The 20,612-nt window shown below is 42.4% G+C and overlaps 1 protein-coding gene across 1 annotated transcript; it reads left to right on the top strand.

The window, feature by feature from the left end:
* The first annotated feature begins 599 nt into the window (after window positions 1–599).
* Window positions 600–19,594, top strand: slc2a11b (solute carrier family 2 member 11b). The gene is made up of 12 exons (XM_045702959.2): window positions 600–2,202; window positions 2,743–2,841; window positions 3,702–3,862; window positions 4,044–4,168; window positions 4,330–4,459; window positions 4,573–4,721; window positions 5,292–5,479; window positions 12,786–12,896; window positions 17,246–17,347; window positions 18,016–18,091; window positions 18,224–18,351; window positions 18,768–19,594. The coding sequence occupies exons 1-12, from the start codon at window positions 2,134–2,136 to the stop codon at window positions 18,963–18,965; spliced, it is 1,536 nt and encodes a 511-aa protein (XP_045558915.2). The 5' UTR covers window positions 600–2,133; the 3' UTR covers window positions 18,966–19,594.
* Window positions 19,595–20,612: the final 1,018 nt, after the last annotated feature.

Raw genomic sequence — 20,612 nt, 5'->3', positions numbered from 1 at the left:
CTAAACATAAGAGAACAGACATTAACCAAAAGACCCAGAGTTCTGGGCAAAAAACAAATATTACAAAACAAGACATACAGAACAAGGACAGGTAGAGAGAAAAAAGGGTCGATGTAATCCCCCCCATTTATACCCCCCTTTATTCCACCCTATTCCCCTCCCAACTGCTCTGGTGGCGGGGCCAGCACATGCTGCCCAAAGGTAGATTACCATATGACAATTGATTTGCGTTAAAAAGTGCAAATTCACAGCGCCGCCTGGTCCAAGTAAGAGAGGAAAGGCTGCCAGATTTGATCAAATGTTGATAATTTATTGTTCAGAATATATCTAATTCTTTCTAAGTGTACAGTGTTTGCCAATTCGCTGAGCCATCATTTGGTAGAGGGCGCTTCCCTCTTTTTCCAAAACAACAAGATTAGATTTTATTTTTTTTGCCGAATTGAGACTGTAAGAAATGAGTTGTTTTGGGGAGTTGGTTAATCCGTTTAGGGAATCGGACACTCCCAGGATTATCAGAAGCGGGTCTGGGTCTATTGATGTCTCCAGAACTTCAGAGAGGACCCCAACAATTCCACACCAATACCCATACAGGTTAGAGCATAGCGCAAAGCAGTGGAGTAGTGTACCCTGCTCAGCCTGACATTTATCACACATAGGGGATGTACCAGGAAATATCCTATGCAGTTTGGTTTTGGAATAGTGTAATCTGTGTAATAATTGAATTATCCAAACTTGCTACGTTAATTATCCTAACCTGCTGCGTAAATTCTAAAAATATATTCTGTGCCATTCTGACATAAACCGTATCCCGTCTAGTCACATCCCTTAGAAGGCTTGACAGCGCCGCCCAGAGACAAACATGTAGAAGTACAGCTCAATTGAACAAGGCCTATGTCAGTAGCACTGTTCACAGTAGTATTAATTTAGTAGACTACATCATATAATATAAGTAAATACAAGGGTCTCTTTGTCTACAAATTGGGTAAGAATTTAGGCATTTTGACATTCCAAGTCCAATATGTTTGTGTAAACTTGTAAGGTTAGGCTACTATATACTGTAGGTCTAGTGAAAGGTATGCAGTCCATAGGGCTAGCTAGACTCTATAGGCTATAGTCAATAAACTGAAGAAAGAGGTTTCAGTTTTTTCCCATTGTGAAAATTAATGTAGAAATGGAAATCATTGAAATTATAGCAAAGGCATGTAGCCTATCCGGAAACAGTGGAATGACCATCCTGCTAACCAAGAAGGGGCTTATGAGCTTTTCTGGTCACTTGACTTCACAAACAATGAGGTCTTTATAATCAAAAAGGAAAATTGCCACACTGATGACCATAAAATAGGTCAAATCCAATAATTCAATATACCTCTTCTTAGTTTTTGTGCATGGTTTTCAAATAAGACCTGGGCTATACCTTTTAAATTGCACCTTTCATAGGCCTACTGATAGCACAGAGTAGCCTAAAGGAATGCTGTCAAGAGTTCATTAAACACCTTCATGCTAGTGATAATAACACAGCCTAGGCTACAATGGAATCATCACACCTACAACTAGTATGGGTGTGACCAGACCATAAATAGCCTAGGTTTAATCCATAAGTAGGCTGCAGTTGCTTTACTTGTATAAATAGTGCCTTTTTATTTGTCGGGCTCAATGAACGAGATTCAAAATGGATAGCAATGAAGTGTCTGCAGAATTAAAGAAAGAGGTAGGCCTTTTATTCATGAGAAAGGTAAAAAATAGCCTACTGCTTGATGAAGATTTCCGCACAAAATGTATTATCTGTAACCGGTGTGTGATAGAGAAAGGTGTTTCATGGCATATTTAATGGTTACTGTGTGTAAAGAGTGCAGAGTTTCCCACTCGTTAAAAAGAGAGAAGTCTGTAATGCAATGTTATGCTCAGACGAGGGGACACTGGGTCATCCAAGGAACAACTGATCAATTGTATTTTCCTCACTATATTTACTGCGCTTCCCGACCACATCCTCGAAAGGCACTCCACTTGAGGATGAGTAGTCTACATTAGCCTAGGAGAGAGCAACTTTTGCACTTTGCCTTTGGCTAGACAGAAAAACCTGTATACAATCTGAAGTTGTACATACTGTAGATAAAACAAAAAACAGGACTCAAAATGACTAAAGGAGATACGGAATATCAACTTTTGCTTGAAGGCAGCACAGAAACAAAAGAGAAAATTAAGGTATGTATAATAATAATAAAGAAGAAGGAGAAGAAGAAGAAGAAGTGTTATTGCTATATTAGTAATAATAATAACAACAGTAATAATGCATGTATTGTTATTATTTTTATTGTTGTTGTTATTATTATTATCATTAGTGTGAATTCTAAGTTATATTTAATCAATGATAAATAATAAATACATGCATTATAATACATATCTTGTTTTAAACTAACTAAGCCCACTGTTTTTGGTGTCCTTCACCTGCAAACAGGGACTCAAATTATTATAAAGTTATTTAATTAAAGCAACCTATAGCCTATTTCATTGTCTACACTTGGCTATTGTAATTAATAACCTTAGCTAAAATATATTTGATATGTATTTGTGCCTCATTTGAACTTCTAACAGCTATCTAATAGTAAAATATGATCATGATTGGGCTACACCTGTTAGAGTTATCCTTTTTTCTGTTCAATACTGAAAGTTGAAAAGTACAGCATAGAATCTGCACATATTATCTGATGCTAAACCACCAATTATGTGTGTTATTGGTTGCAGCGTCCAAACAAATCCCTTCTACTGGCAATTTGTGCAGCTTGCATTGGAGGAACCTTTCAATATGGTTATAATATTTCGATCATCAATGCCCCCACCAAGGTAAGACATCATTGTCAATATGTGTCTACTTAAAAGGGGGGATCGGGAAGTTGCTACATCCATTTTGGGACTTAATTAATGACATGGACCTACTTATTCTTTAAGAATATCACTTTTAAATATAACTTATAAATATAACTTTTAAATATAACTTAGTTCAACTGCTGTACCCCATCACAACCCAAAATGTGAGCTTATTTTATTCCAATGTTTGTAAACAAAGTCAATGTAAACACTGTATAGCCTTAAAACATGGTTTAAACTATAATTTGTATATCATGGATGGTCCAGCCATTGCATCAATAGCTCGGTCTATGAATTTGAGCTTGGTTACATTTATCCAGACCCCTCCCTCAGCTTTTTACTGAAACAGTGGAGGGGATTACATTTTGTCATTCTTTCAACCGCAGATTGCTCCTTTAAGTTGAATATACTTAGATGGCTAAATAGAAAATGTTTTGGTGTTATTGAATTCATGAGAAGATGATACTGACATTGGATAATCATTTGTATTCTGTCCTCATTGGACCATGTCTGTGTGTTCAGAAAACAGTCAGTCTAAGTAGTCACACGCAGCCCTGGAGGCTCCATGTAAATCTTAGGGCACATTACAAGGGAATCGTGACAAAAAAAAATGTAACACTTACGAGCATGTAACATGTAATCCTTTTGAGTAAAAACAGATGAATTCTACCATTTCATTTCAGTATTGTGCAACTGCTGTGTGTTGGTACATTTGTCACGCACATTCAGAGGTATAATACGTTCTTAAGTCATGCAAATTACAATTCCATTTCAGCTGTGAGCAGTGCGTCTGATTTTCAAGGCTATGTTGAGTTAGGGGTGCTTTTTTTTCTCAGTCTGTGCAGAATTTCATCAACCAAACCTGGCTGGAGCGCTATGATGAGGACATCTCAGAGCAATACCTCACTCTCCTGTGGTCCAACATCGTGTCCATTTTCACAATAGGAGGATTTATTGGAGCAAGTATAGGTGGAACACTGGCCATTAGATTAGGGAGGTATAAAGAAGTGTTTTGTTAATAGTGCCTTGAATCCTCATTTGGATATTTGTGTCAGTCTCCAATTTTACACATAGACTATTACTATTTTGGCAATATCCATTAGACTGCATGCATTTTTTTAGCCAAACAAGGCACTTTCAATACAAGTTTAATTAACGGCAATTATTCTGTGTCAAAGAAAGGGGACACTAATGATGAACAACGCATTTGCCTTACTGGCTGCTCTGTTGATGGGCCTGAGCTACCCCACTGGATTATTTGAACTGCTCATCGTTGGACGATTTTTCACCGGAGTAAATGCGGGTAAATATGTCAGTGCGTTAGTCAAGTGAAGTGTTGACATCAGCAGTTTGCAGTCTTTATTTCTAAGCTGGATGTGTTGAAAAATGTATATTTATTGAAGGTTCTGTCTTGTCTGTAAGTTACTGTGCCACACTTTGTTCAAATAATATGCTGATTGCCAGGTATCGGCATATGCGTTCAGCCACTGTATCTGGGGGAAATCGCCCCAAGGGCACTTCGTGGTGCCATGGCGATGGGGACTTCTATTTTCATCACCGGGGGCATCCTTACTGGACAGGTGATTGGGCTTAAGTAAGTTTAGATCATCCTGGACTATTGCCCACTAACTTCCAGAGTACTTTGAAATGAAGACTGCGCATAATGTCTTGTGTGCGTTCCTATAATGAGTGTCTATGATCCTGCAGTGAGCTCCTCGGTAAAGAAGAACACTGGCCCATCCTGCTCTGCACCACCTGTATCCCAGCGTTCCTGCAGCTCATCATACTGCCCTGGTTCCCAGAGAGCCCTCGCTACCTGCTGATCGACAGAGGGGATGACGTCGGATGTAGAAAAGGTATGTTCCAATCACATGTCAAAAGATCTACCACGAGCTCTCTCGCATAAGGACTGACAACAGTCATCGTGCTGAAAAGTATTGAGACAGAAAACAGTTGTTTTAGCAAAGAAGCAGGATCAAAGTGTGCAAACCTAAATTGTAACGTAACCTACGATCATTCACCTAAAAAAAGAGAGCCGAGCTGTGTCACTCCGTACCTGAACATTGATTTGACATTACGGAACGTTTGGAGGGGGTGATGATTCTTCCTTTATCTGAGATCAGAAGGGTCGGGAAACATAAATTGTACAAATCTTTCCCCTTGAGAGACATACTGGGTCAAGCACATGACTGCAGTGCATACTGTAACAGCATGTTACACTGCGAATCGGCAATGTCTCTCATTACTCACACAATCCTAGCTAATCAAATAAATACCTCTGTGTATCCCGCTGTGTCTGTCTGATTTGGTTTGGTTACGCTGGCTGGGTGAATGAGTGGATTCCTGTTATGAGTATGAGGGATAATAAATGAAGCGTGGAGTGGAGAGAGACCATGTGAGCTGTGTCTTGTGTTTCCTGTGGACAGCGATGAAGCAACTCCACGGCGCGGATAACTTTGATCGCGAGTGGGAGGACATGGAGAGGGAGAGGGTCAGCGCCATTGGCATTAAACCCAAGAAGCCCTGGCAGCTGTTCATGGACCGCAGCCTCCGCTGGCAAGTCCTCACCATCATCCTGCTCAACGCTGCCCAGCAGCTCAACGGCATCAACGCTGTACGTTAGCAACAGACCAAATTTCCACACATGACCCTATGTCCCCTCGGGGCTGCCATGTTTATCAGTGTGAACTGAAGTCAGTTGAGATCAGAAGACGTTGGTTTAAATGTACAATATTCCATTCACAGAACTCTCATGTTAAATGCATATACCTGCAGGACATTCAGATTGTTATAGGGCATACACAGTGGCGGTTCTAGCTTGTATGGCTCCATGGGCGAACCCCCCCTTCAGCCCCCCCCCCCAAAAAGCATAATTCTGTACTAACTGTAATTGGAACAACACAAATAAATAATCATAACATTGAAAACTATATAAATATAAAAAATAAATACAAAAATAAGACTCATAAATATCAAAAAGAAGTAACAGAGAACTAGAAACAAATATGTGTTGATTTGGCACTCGAGTATCAATACATGACCCATCCCCCAACACTGTCAACCAAGAGTCCAGACTAAACCAATTCACCTTGGTGGTGTTCAGACTGGTTTTATATTATTCTCAACGATTTCGCACAAACCAGAAAAAAAATGCAACAATATGTCTGTGAAACTATACAGTTGAAGTCGGAAGTTTACATACACCTTAGCCAAATACATTTAAACTCAGTTTTTCACAATTCCTGACATTTAATCCTAGTAAAAATTCCCAGTCTTAGATCAGTTAGGATCACCACTTTATTTTAAGAATGTGGAATGTCAGAATAATAGTAGAGAGAATGATTTATTTCAGCTTTTATTTCTTTCATCACATTCGCAGTGGGTCAGAAGTTTACATACACTCAATTAGTATTTGGCAGCATTGCCTTTAAATTGTTTAACTTGGGTCAAACGTTTCGGGTATCCTTCCACAAGCTTCCCACAATAAGTTGAGTGAATTTTGGCCCATTCCTCTTGACAGAGCTGGTGTAACTGAGTCAGGATGTAGGCCTTCTTGCTCGCACACGCTTTTTCAGTTCTGCCCACACATTTTCTATGGGATTGAGGTCAGGGCTTTGTGATGGCCACTCCAATACCTTGACTTTGTTGTCCTTAAGCCATTTTGCTACAACTTTGGAAGTATGCTTGGTGTCATTGTCCATTTGGAAGACCCATTTGCGACCAAGCTTTAACTTCCTGACTGATGTCTTGAGATGTGGCTTCAATATATCCACATAATTTCCCATTTCTGATGCAATCTATTTTGTGAAGTGCACCAGTCCCTCCTGCAGAAAAGCACCCCCACAACATGATGCTGCCACCCCCGTGTTTCACGATTGGGAAGGTGTTTTTCGGCTTGCAAGCCTCCCCCTTTTTCCTACAAACATTTTGACCAAACGGTTCTATTTTTGTTTCATCAGACCAGAGAACATTTCTCCAAAAAGTACAATATTTGTCCCCATGTGCAGATGTAAACTGTAGTCTGGCTTTTTCAAGGCGATTTGGAGCAGTGGCTTCTTCCTTGCTGAACGGCCTTTCAGGTTATGTAGATGTAGGACTCGTTTTACTGTGCATATAGATACTTTTGTACCTGTTTCCTACAGCATCTTCACAAGGTCCTTTGCTGTTGTTCTGGGATTGATTTGCACTTTTCGCACCAAAGTACGGTGATTATACTTCCGTACTATTGTTTGTACAGATGAACGAGGTACCTTCAGGCATTTGGAAATTTCTCCCAAGGATGAACCAGACTTGTGGAGGTCTACAATTTTTTTCTGAGGTCTTGGCTGATTTCTTTAGATTTTCCCATGATGTCAAGCAAAGCGACACTGAGTTTGAAGGTAGGCCTTGAAATACATCCACAGGTACACACAACTCCAATTGACTCAAATGATGTCAATTAGCCTATCAGAAGCTTCTAAAGCCATGACATCATTTTCTGGAATTTTCCAAGCTGTTTAAAGGCACAGTCAACTTAGTGTATGTAAACTTCTGACCCACTGGAATTGTGATACAGTGAATGATAAGTGAAATAATCTGTCTGTAAATAATTGTTGGAAAAATTACTTGTGTCATGCACAAAGTAGATGTTCTAACCGACTTGCCAAAACTATAGTTTGTTAATTAACAAGAAATTTGTGGAGTGGTTGAAAAACAAGTTTTAATGACTCCAACCTAAGTGTATGTAAACTTCTGACTTCAACTGTATATTCACAGTATTATGAATGAATTGTGGTTTATTTGGTAGCATTTCGTAGTGTGACGGATTTGACTAATTGCATTAGTACAGTACAAAGTTAGAGGTGTGCTATTTGATAGATTCCCCACTCCCCCTACCTCGGGCTTCCAGTGGGGAGACCTAAGGTCAACCTACCACCGCCCCCCTCCCCATCGCGTACTTCTGAGTGGGAGACCTTCCCAGGCAGTAGCCTGCCTACCTCACAAACTAGAATCAGGGCGCCCACTTCGACAAGGTTAATTGACCCACAGTCCCACACGGTGACATGATATCATTGACGTGACGTGGAAATGAGCGATAGAAAACCGATCGCGCAAATGTCACCATTCCAATTTTTTTTGTGCGGCACCCCATGCCACCCCCGGCAAGATTCCGCATTGGGCGGCTGCCCATGTCGCCTATACCTAAATTTGACACTGAGTATACATGTACAGTATATACAGTTGAAGTCGTAAGTTTACATACACTTAGGTTGAAGTCATTAAAACAAATTTTCAACCATTCCACAAATTTCTTGTTAACAAACTATAGTTTTTAGCTTAAGAGGCCCATCGGACAAATTCTTTGGCCACTATACCTATTTTGCCAATTGGCCTGGTTTACCACACGGAGCCCTGCTGATCCGTCTGCCGACGTAACAGCATGAGGGGGCCACAACAGACTTTCTTCCGTCGCGACGTCCCTCAAAGGCCCTTCTGCTAGCTTGCTAGCCCCGGCCCGCTAGCTGTCTGAAGCCACTCACTGGACTCCTATGATCACTCGGCTCCGCATGCCTATCCCTAACGTTAATATGCCTTGTCCATTGCTGTTTTGGTTAGTAATTATTGCCTTATTTCACTGTAGAGCCTCTAGCCCTGCTCAATATGCCTTAGTTAACACTTTAGTTCCACCTCCCACACATGCGGTGACATCACCTGGTTTAAATGATATTTCTAGAGACAATATCTCTTTCATCGTCACCCTATGCACAGGTTTACCACCACTGTATTCACATCCTACCATACCTTTGTCTGTACATTATGCCATGAATCTATTCTACCTTGCCAAGAAATCTGCTCCTTTTACTCTCTGTTCTGAAGGTACTAGACGACCAGTTCTTTTAGCCTTTAGCCGTACCCTTATCCTACTCCTGCTCTGTTCCTCTGGTGATGTGGAGGTTAATCCAGGCCCTGCAGTGCCTAGTTCCACTTCCATTCCCCAGGCGCTTTCATTTGTTGACTTCTGTAACCGTAAAAGCCTTGATTTCATTCATGTTAACATCAGAAGCCTCCTCCCTAAGTTTATTTTATTCACTGCTTTAGCACACTCTGCCAACCCGGATGTCCTAGCCGTGTCTGAATCCTGGCTTAGGAAGACCACCAAAAACCCTGAAATTTCCATCCCTAACTATAACATTTTCCGACAAGATAGAACTGCCAAAGGGGGCGGAGTTGCAATCTACTGCAGGGATAGCCTGCAGAGTTCTGTCTTACTATCCAGGTCTGTGCCCAAACAATTTGAGCTTCTACTTTTAAAAATCCACCTCTCCAGAAACAAGTCTCTTACCGTTGCCACTTGCTACAGACCACCGTCTGCCCCCAGCTGTGCCCTGGACACCATATGCGAATTGATTGACCCCCATCTATCTTCAGAGCTCGTGCTGTTAGGTAACCCAAACTGGGACATGCTTAACACTCCGGCCATCCTACAATCTAAGCTTGATGCTCTCAATCTCACACAAATTATCAATGAACCCACTAGGTACAACCCCAAATCCGTAAACACGGGCACCCTCATAGATATCATCCTAACTAACCTGCCCTCCAAATACACCTCTGTTGTCTTCAACCAGGATCTCAGCGATCACTGCCTCATTGCCTGCGTCCGTAATGGGTCTGCGGGTCAAGCGATCACTCCTCATCACTGTCAAACGCTCCCTAAAACACTTCAGCAAGCAGGCCTTTCTAATCGACCTGGCCCGGGTATCCTGGAAGGATATAGACCTCATTTCGTCAGTAGAGGATGCCTGGTTATTCTTTAAAAGTGCTTTCCTCACCATCTTAAATAAGCATGCCCCATTCAAAAAATGTAGAACTAGGAACAGATATAGCCCTTTGTTCACTCCAGACCTGACTGCCCTTGACCACCACAAAAACATCCTGTGGCGTTCTGCATTAGCATCGAATAGCCCCCGCGATATGCAACTTTTCAGGGAAGTTAGGAACCAATATACACAGGCAGTTAGGAAAGCAAAGGCTAGCTTTATCAAACAGAAATTTGCATCCTGTAGCACTAACTCCAAAAAGTTCTGGGACACTGTAAAGTCCATGGAGAATAAGAGCACCTCCTTCCAGCTCCCCACTGCACTGAGGCTAGGAAACACTGTCATCACCGATAAATCCGCAATAATTGCGAATTTCAATAAGCATTTCTCCACGGCTGGCCATGCTTTCCACCTGGCTACCCCTACCCCGGTCAACAGCCCTGCACCCCTCACTGCAACTTGCCCAAGCCTCCCCCATTTCTCCTTCACCCAAATAAAGATAGCTGATGTTCTGAAAGAGCGGCAAAATCTGGACCCCTACAAATCAGCAGGGCTAGACAATCTGGACCCTCTCTTCCTAAAATGATCAGCCGAAATTGTTGCAACCCCTATTACTAACTTGTTCAACCCCTCTTTCGTATCGTCTGAGATCCCCAAAGATTGGAAAGCTGCCGCGGTCATCCCCCTCTTCAAAGGGGGAGACACTCTAGACCAAAACTGCTACAGACCTATATCTATCCTACCCTGCCTTTCTAAGGTCTTCAAAAGCAGACAGATCACCGACCATTTCGAATCCCACCGTACCTTCTCCGCTATGCAATCTGGTTTCCGAGCTGGTTATGGGTGCACCTCAGCACCGCTCAAGGTCCTAAACGATATCATAACCGCCATCGATAAGAGACAATACTGTGCAGCTGTATTCATCGACCTGGCCAGGGCTTTCGACTCTGTCAATCACCACATTCTTATCAGCAGACTCAACAGCCTTGGTTTCTCAAATGACTGCCTCGCCTGGTTCACCAACTACTTCTCTGATAGAGTTCAGTGTGTCAAATTGGAGGGCCTGTTGTCCGGACCTCTGGCAGTCTCTATGGGGGGTGCCACAGGGTTCAATTCTCGGGCCGACTCTTTTCTCTGTATACATCAATGATGTCGCTCTTGCTGCTGGTGATTCTCTGATCCACCTCTACGCAAACGACACCATTCTGTATACTTCTGGCCCTTCTTTGGACACTGTGTTAACTAACCTCCAGACGAGCTTCAATGCCATACAACTCCCCTTCCGTGGCATCCAACTGCTCTTAAATGCAAGCAAAACTAAATGCATGCTCTTCAACCGACCGCTGCCCACACCTGCCCACCCATCCAGCATCACTACTCTGGACGGTTCTGACTTAAAATATGTGGACAACTACAAATACCTAGGTGTCTGGTTAGACTGTAAACTCCCCTTCCAGACTCACATTAAGCATCTCCAAAAACAAAATTAAATCTACAATCGGCTTCCTATTTCACAACAAAGCATCCTTCACTCATGCTGCCAAACATATCCTAGTAAAACTGACTATCCTACCGATCCTTGACTTCTGCGATTTCATTTACAAAATAGCCTCCAACACTCTCAGTAACAATACTCACTCAGTAAATTGGATGCAGTCTATCACGCCATCCGTTTTGTCACCAAAGCCCCATATATTACCCACCACTGCGACCTGTATGCTCTCGTTTGCTGGCCCTTGCTTCATATCCGTCGCCAAACCCACTGGCTCCAGGTCATCTATAAGTCGTTGCTAGGTAAAGCCCCGCCATATCTCAGCTCACTGGTCACCATAGCAGCACCCACCCGCAGCACGCGCTCCAGCAGGTATATTTCTCTGGTCAAAGCCAATTCCTCCTTCGGCAGCCTTTCCTTCCAGTTCTCTGCTGCCAATGACTGGAACGAACTGCAAAAATCACTGAAGCTGGAGACTATATCTCCCTCTCTAGCTTTAAGCACCAGCTGTCAGAGCAGCTCACAGATCACTGCACCTGTACATAGCCAATCTGTAAATAGCCCTATGGTTTGCAACTGCACATGGGGACAAAGATAGTAGTCTTTGGTGAAATGTCCTCTGGTCTGATGAAACAAAAATAGAACTGTTTGGCCATAATGACCATCGTTATGTTTGGAGGAAAAAGGGGGAGGCTTGAAAGCCGAAGAACACCATCCCAACCGTGAAGTACGGCGGTGACAGCATCATGTGGTGGTGGTGCTTGCTGCAGGAGGGAGTGGTGCATTTCACAAAATAGATGGCATCATGAGGAATGGGCAATTATGTGGATATATTGAAGCCACATCTCAAGACATCAGTCAGGAAGTTAAAGCTTGGTCGCAAATGGATCTTCCAAATGGACAATGACCCCAAGCATACTTCCAAAGTTGTGGCAAAATGGCTTAAGGACAACAAAGTCAAGGTATTGGAGTGGCCATCACAAAGCCCTGACCTCAATCCCTTAGAAAATTTGTGGGCAGAACTGAAAAAGCGTGTGAGAGCAAGGAGCCCTACATCCTGACTCAGTTACACTAGCTCTGTCAAGAGGAATGGGCCAAAATTCACCCAACTTATTGTGGGAAGCTTGTGGAAGGATACCCGAAACGTTTGACCCAAGTTAAACAATTTAAAAGCACTGCTACCAAATACTAATTGAGTGAATGTAAACTTCTGACCCACTGGGAATGTGATGAAAGAAATAAAAGCTCAAATAAATCATTCTCTCTACTATTATTCTGACATTTCACATTCTTAATATAAAGTGGTGATCCTAACTGACCTAAAACAGGGAATGTTTTACTAGGATTAAATGTCAGGAATTGTGAAAAACTGAGTTTAAATGTATTTGGCTAAGGTGTATGTAAACTTCCGACTTCAACTGTGATATATGGTATACACCAGGTATAGGCAACTGGCTGCAGCCCCCCTTTTGTTGGCTTGCGGATCAACCCCCCCCCAACAAAATTTTACTTAGGGCCCCAAAAGGCTAGGGCTCGCTCTGACTGCATGTCTATCCCTGGTATACACTATAGGGTATAGTGTGAAGGACCTGTGTTTCATTTGTTTTCTATCACTCTCTCTCTTGCAGATTTATTTTTATACAGATTATGTGTTTGAGGAGGCCGGAATTCCAGATGTTAACATACCCTACGTAACTGTGGGCACAGGAGCCTGTGAATGCCTCACTGCCCTTACCTGTGTGAGTGTCAACTATTGGTCATAGTACATACAGTACCGTTCAACAGTTGGTAGTTTTTCTTTATTTTTTACTATTTTCTACATTGCATTATAATGGTGAAGACATCAAAATGATGAAATAACACATATGGAATCATGTAGTAACCAAAAAAAGTGTTATAAAATCTAAATATATTTAGGATTTTAGATTCTTCAAAGTAGCCTTGATGACAGCTTTGCACACTCTTTGCATTCTCTCAACCAGCTTGATGAGGTATTCACCTGGAATGCTTTTCCAACAGTCTTGAAGGAGTTCCCACATATGCTGAGCACTTGTTGGCTGCTTTTCATTCACTCTGCGGTCTAACTCATCCCAAACAATCTCAATTGGATTGGGGTCGGGTGATTGTGGAGGCCAGGCCATCTGATGAGGCACTCCATCACTCACCTTCTTGGTCAAATAGCCCTTACACAGTCTGCAGGTGTGTTTGGGTCATTGTCCTGTTGAAAAACAAATGATAGTCCCACTAAGCGCAAACCAGATGGGATGGCGTATCGCTGCAGAATGCTGTGGTAGCCTTGCTGGTTATGTGTGCCTTGAATTCTAAATACATCACAGACAGTGTCACCAGCAAAGCACCCCCACACCATCACACCTCCTCCATGCTTCATGGTGGAAGCACACATGCAGAGATCAGCCGTTCACCTACTTTGCGTCTCACAAAGACACGGCAGTTGGAACCAAAAATCTCAAATTTGGACTCATCAGGTCAAAGGACAGATTTCCACTGGTCTAATGTCCATTGCTCGTGTTTCTTGGCCCGAGCAAGTCACTTCTTCTTATTGGTGTCCTTTACTAGTGGTTTCTTTGCAGCAAGTCAACCATGAAGGCCTGATTCATGCAGTCTCCACTGAACAGTTGATGTTGAGATGTGTCTGTTACTTGTGAAGCATTTATTTGGGCTGCAATTTCTGGCTGGTAACTCTGAACTTCCTTACTCTTCATTTCCTTTAGTGGTCCTCATGAGAGCCAGTTTCATCATAGTGCTTGATGGTTTTTGCGACTGCACTTGAAGAAACTATCCAAGGATTTGACATTTTTCAGATTGACTGACCTTCATGTCGAAAAGTAATGATGGACTGTTGTTTCTCTTTGCTTATTTGAGCTGTTCTTGCTATAATATGGACTTGGTCTGTTACCAAATAGGGCTATCTTCTATATACCACCCCTACCATGTCACAACACAACTGATTGGCTCAAACGCATTACTTAATTATCTTTTAACAAGGCACACCTGTTAATTTAAATGCATTCCAGGTGACTACTTGTCACATATACTGTCACTCACGCTCTAGATCACCAGGCTGCTCATGATGCGCACACCTGTCACCATCGTTACACGCACCAGCGCATCATCAGACTCACCTGGACTCCATCACCTCCCTGATTACCTTCCCTATTTATGTCACTCCCTTTGGTTCCTTCCCCAGATGTTATTATTTCAGTTTCATGTCTGTGTGCTGTTCATGTTTCTTGTTTTGTATTATGTTCTGTTTATTTATTAAATATTCACTCCCTGTACTTGCGTCCCGACTCTCAGCGCACTCGTTACAGAATAATGCCTCACCTAAGGGAAGCATCACGGAGTGTTTTTTGTGTGTTGGAAGGGATGTCGGGTCCGGGTGTCCTCAGCCGGCTCGTCGGGCTCCCACGCCTCGGCCGGCTCGTCGGGCTCCCACGCCTCGGCCGGCTCGTCGGGCTCCCACGCCTCGGCCGGTTCGTCAGATTTCCGCGCCTCAGCGGAGCGACCGGTCCGCTCCTGACCCACGGGATCGTCCCGTTGGTCAGGGTCCTGTGGCTGGAGCCATGCGCCAGGGAGGGGGTACTGTCACATATACTCCCTCTGCGGCGCTCTAGGTCGCCAGGCTCCCGTGCCTCAGCCGGTTCGACAGGTTCCCGCGCCTCAGCAGAGGTGACAGGTCCGCTCCTGATTCCCGGGATCCCTTTAGTTCCTTCCCCAGGCGTTATTATTTCAGTTTCATGTCTGTGTGCTGTTCGTGTTTCTTGTTTTGTATTATGTTCCATTTATTAAATATTCACTCCCTGTAATTGCTTCGCGACTCTCAGCGCACTCGTTACACTACCTCATGAAGCTGGTTGAGAGAATGCCAAGTGTGCAAAGCTGTCATCAAGGCAAAGGGTGGCTACTTTGAAGAATTTAAAATATAAAATATATTTGGATTTGTTTAACACTTTTTTGGGGGTTATTACATGATTCCATATGTGTTATTTAATAGTTTGTCTTCACTACTATTCTACAATGTAGAAAATAGTAAAAAATAAAGAAGAACCCTGGAATGAGTAGGGTGTGTCAACTTTTGACTGGTACTGTATATTTCCAAGTATTTAGTAGCATGCATGGAGTCCATCGTAGAGCGAAAATATCATACAACCCCATGCCTCTTTGCATGGATTTATGAGTCTTTTAGAATCCTCTTTAATGACTGATCGCTAATTTCATCATGTTATGCTGGTATGACAGTACTGTTCTCATTGAATGCTATGCTATGATTTATGTTACTATTCATCTGGTGGATTAACATATTTAAGATGTGTTGACTACAGCTGTAGGATCTTAATCCCGCAGCAACAGGAAATGTGAATTATGTGGATTTATAATTAATGGCCATTTTTTTAGGAGTTGATACATTTTCAGTAAAGGAAAATCAAGTCTGAAATTTTAAAGTCGAAATTCCAAACTTCAGAAGCCTTTTTAAACCTCAAATACACTACAAGTTTTAAATGTCCTGCATTAAAAGAAAGTTCTCTTGCAACAGGTTAAGATGTTCCGCTAGCGGAACGCCTCGCCAATATCCAATGATAGAGCGTGGCGCGAATTACAAACTCCTCAAAAATCCCAAAACTTAAATTTTTCAAACATATGACTATTTTACACCATTTTAAAGACAAGACTCTCCTTTATCTAACCACATTGTCCGATTTCAAAAAGGCTTTACAACGAAAACAAAACATTAGATTATGTCAGCAGAATACCCAGCCAGAAATAATCACACACCCATTTTTCAAGCTAGCATATAATGTCACAAAAACCAAAACCACAGCTAAAAGCAGCACTAACCTTTGATGATCTTCATCAGATGACACTCCTAGGACATTATGTTATACAATACATGCATGTTTTGTTCAATCAAGTTCATATTTATATCAAAAACCAGCTTTTTACATTAGCATGTGACGTTCAGAACTAGCATACCCACCGAAAACTTCCAGTGAATTTACTAAATTACTCACGATAAACGTTCACAAAAAGCATAACAATTATTTTAAGAATTATAGATACAGAACTCCTTTATACAATCGCGGTGTCCGATTTTAAAATAGCTTTTCGGTGAAAACACATTTTGCAATATTCTGAGTAGATAGCCCGGCCATCATGGCTAGCTATTTTGACACCCACCAAGTTTGGCACTCACCAAACTCAGATTTACTATAAGAAAAATTGGATTACCTTTGCTGTTCTTCGTCAGAATGCACTCCCAGGACTTCTACTTCAACACCCAATGTTGTTTTGGTTCCAAATAATCCATAGTTATATCCAAATAGCTGCGTTTTGTTCTTGCGTTCAAGACACTATCCGAAGGGTGACGCGCCGGCGCGTATCGTGACAAAAAATTTCAAAATATTCCGTTACCGTACTTCGAAGCATGTCAAATGCTGTTTAAAATCAATTTTTATGCGATTTTTCTCGTAAAATAGCGATAATATTCCGACCGGGAGACCTTGTTTTCGTTCAAACACTGAAAATAGAAAATGGAGTCTTCACATGCACGCGTGCGCCAGTGTCATTGTTCTCAGAACGACCACTTTCCAAAACCCCTACTGTTTTTCGCCCAGGGACTGCAGAGTCATCATTCCCCGTTCTGGCGCCTTCTGAGAGCCTATGGGAGCCTTAGAAAATGTCACGTTACAGCAGAGATCCTCTATTTTCGATAAAGAGGCTATAGAAGGACAAGAAATGGTCAGACACTTCCCATATAGAATCTTCTCAGGTTTTGGCCTGCCATATGAGTTCTGTTATACTCACAGACACCATTCAAAGAGTTTTAGAAACTTTAGGGTGTTTTCTATCCAAATCAAATAATTATATGCATATTCTAGTTTCTGGGCAGGAGTAATAACCAGATTAAATCGGGTACGTTTTTTATCCGGCCGTGAAAATACTGCCCCCTATCCTAAACAGGTTAATCAAATGAATATCCTACAGCTGTAGTTTTTTTTTCACTCTGATCTTATTTCTCCATGATCGTATACTTCTGCTGGTATGCCATATGAGATGCTGTGTCTTTCAGGGCATGCTGATCGAATCTCTGGGACGAAAAGTGCTTATCATCGGAGGGTATACCCTCATGGCTTTCTGGTGCATTTGCTTCACTCTGACCCTCACCTTCCAAGTAAAGTATATTTGATCTAACAATTCCATTTCAGTCTCTTATTAATCAGAATAAGAGACCTGTGTTGCACTTAAGTTATGGTTGATTAAACCAACCCTTAAAAGGTCCAATGTAGCAATTTGTATCTCAATATCAAATCATTTCTGGGTAACAAGCCCCAGTGCAGTCAAAAATGTGATTTTCCTGTGTTTTACTGTATATATTTCCACACTATGAGGTTGGAATAATACTGTGACATTTAAACAATTATGATAATGCCCTTTTGGTGTAAGAGTTGTTTGAAAAGACCGCCTGAAATTTTAGGCTGTTTTGGTGGAATGGAGTTTAGGCCTGCCTGGTCACATCACCAGGCAGTAAATTAGTTAATAGACCAATAAAAAAGAAAGTTCAAAACCTCTGCCAATAACAGCTAGTTTTCCCCTCCACACTCTCAGACAGTCCAAGCAAAATTCTTGCTTTAGAAATTGCTCTTTGCTAAGAAGCTATTTTTGTTTCTTTTTGACAATTTTAATTGAAAACAATCACAGTAAGGTACTTAATTGTTACCCATAAATTATTTGATATTGAGATAAAAATGGCTGCATTGGACATTTCATGTTGCTTGGCTGGCCACTTTGAGAACACTAGTTTTCTATGATTGAATTGTTGTGTTCTTTCATTGAACGCAGGGAGCAGGCCTATGGATGCCTTATCTTAGCATGGGATGCGTCTTTGCTTTCATACTCAGCTTTGGCTTGGGACCAGGTAACCGACAGAACTTACTTATTGCCCATTTAGGCCAGTATTGCCAAACTTTGATCTGGCAACAATATTATTCATTATCTGATTATACATCTATTTAAAACTAACACTATACCTTCACTTTGTCCTTTGGAGGTGGTGTGACAAACATCTTGACCACTGAGTTATTCACTCAAACCAGTCGGCCTGCTGCGTACATGATCGGTGGGTCCGTGAACTGGCTCAGCTTCTTCGTCATTGGCATGGTGTTTCCATTTATTGTGGTAGGTTCCAAGTGTTTGCAACCGTGGTACTTCAACTTTAAATTAAGGAGTATGGTTAGTGTCGCAGCAGTCTAAAGCACTGCATCTCAGTGCAAGAGGCGTCACTACAGTCCCTGGTTCGAATCCAGGCTGTATCACATCCGGCCATGATTGGAGTTCCATAAAGCGGCGCACAATTGGCCCAGCGTCGTCCGGGTTTGGCCAGGGTAGACCGTCATTGTAAATAAGAATTTGTTCTTAACTGATTTGCCTAATTAAATAAAGGTTAAATAAAAAAAATAAAAAAATTGTGTAACAGTAGGTTATACAATACTAGAGTAGTTTGATCCGTACTGTCGGTTGATATTAAATTAGGAGAGATGGCTGTTTTGAGAGCTGGTTCTAGATGGGTTTGGTCTGCTCTTTTACCTCCACAGACTAAGTTGCAGCAGTACTGTTTCCTGGTGTTCTTGGTGATTTCTGTATTGGTGGCTGTATACATATTCCTGGTAGTCCCTGAGACCAAGAACAAAACCTTCCTGGAGATCCATACGGAGTTCCAGTCCGGAGACAAGAGGAAGGCTTCAAAAGCAGATGACGGCCCAAGGACAACATTGTTGTCAACCCCTCTGTGAAACACAGCTCCAGTGTTTGCTGAAAGGACTTGTCAAACCTGTACCACATTACTTATTATTCAACAACTGACAGTGCTATGAATATCTCATTGTCATATTGATACAAAGTTCCAGAATGTGTGTTCTTTGTCAGGGATTGTGAAGTGTAGACATTATAGTAATTGGAACACAGGAATCAACAAAATTAACTAGATACTGTTAAAGGGATACTCTGGGATGTTGGCAATGAGGCCATTTATCTACTTCCCCAGAGTCAGATGAACTCGGAGATACCATTTTTATGTGTCTGCGTGCAGTTTAACGAAAATTGCTTACTAGTGCTAGCGTAATTGCTAAATAACGTTAGCGCAATGACTTAAAGTCAGTACCATTGACTTGCAGACATTATGCCAATCCAGACATTATGCTAATCTGACTTTGAGGAAGTAGATAAAGGGTCTCAAAGCCAAAATCCTTTAGTATTCCTTTAATGTTGCTGATAAGTCCAGATCAATGATTTATATATGCATGAGATTTACATTTGACATTTTATTCATTTAGCATACGCTCTTGTTCAGAGCGACTTACAGTTAGTGTGTTTTCCTCAATAAAGTAGCTATCAGCAAAGTCAGAGCTAGTAAGAGGGAAAAGGTAAAGTGTGAGTGTTTGTTCACAAAAGGCTGTTTTTTGGGGGGGTGTCAGGGTGAGAGGGTCGGTGCTGTAGGATTATTTAAGATATTCTTTGAAGAGGTAGGGTTTTAGATGTTTTCTAAAGATGGACAGAGACTCTGCTGTCCTAGCTTCAGTGGGAAGCTGGTTCCACCTTTGGGGTGCCAGGACAGAGAAGACCTTGGACTGGGCTGAGCAGGAGCTGCCCTCCCGTAGGGTTGGGAGGGCCAAGAGACCAGAGGTGGCAGAACGGAGTGCTCGGGTTGGGGTGTAGGGTTTGAGCATAGCCTGAAGGTAGGGAGTGACAATTCCAATTGCTGCTCCGTAGGCAAGTACCATGGTCTTGTAGTGGATGCGAGCTTCGACTGGAAGCCAGTGGAGTGTGCGGAGGAGCGGTGTGACATGGAAGAACTTGGGAAAGTTGAACACCAGGCGGGCTGCAGCGTTCTGGATAAGTTGCAGGGGTTTGATGGCACAAGCAGGGAGCCAGCCAACAGCGAGTTGCAGTAGTCCAGACGGGAGATGATAAGTGCCTGGATTAGGACCTGCACCGCTTCCTGTGTGAAGTAGGGTTGTACTCTACGGCCGTTATAGAGCATGAATCTACAGGAGCGAGTCACTGCTTTGATGTTTGTAGAGAACAAAAGGGTGTTGTCCAGGGTCCCGCCAAGGTTCTTTGCACTCTTGGAGGGGGACACCGTGGAGTTGTCAACCGTGATGGAGAGGACTTGGAGCGGGCAGGCCATCCCCGGGAGGAAGAGCAGCTCCGTCTTGTCGAGGTTGAGCTTGAGGTGGTGGGCCAACATCCAAGCTGAGATATCGGCCAGGCTTGCAGAGGTGCGTGTCGCCACCTGGGTGTCATGAGAAGGAGATTAGTTGCTCAGTGTCATCCGCATAGCAATGATAGAGAGACCATTTGAGGATATGACAGAGCCGAGTTACTTAGTGTATCGTGTGAAAAGGAGAGGGCCTAGAACTGAGCCCTTTGGACACCAGTAG

This window comes from Salmo salar, chromosome 20, assembly GCF_965601325.2.
Source record: "Salmo salar chromosome 20, fSalSal1, whole genome shotgun sequence".
Taxonomy (NCBI): domain Eukaryota; kingdom Metazoa; phylum Chordata; class Actinopteri; order Salmoniformes; family Salmonidae; genus Salmo; species Salmo salar.
Note: the sequence above shows the minus strand (reverse complement) of the source record. Positions and strands in the feature narration are given on the sequence as shown.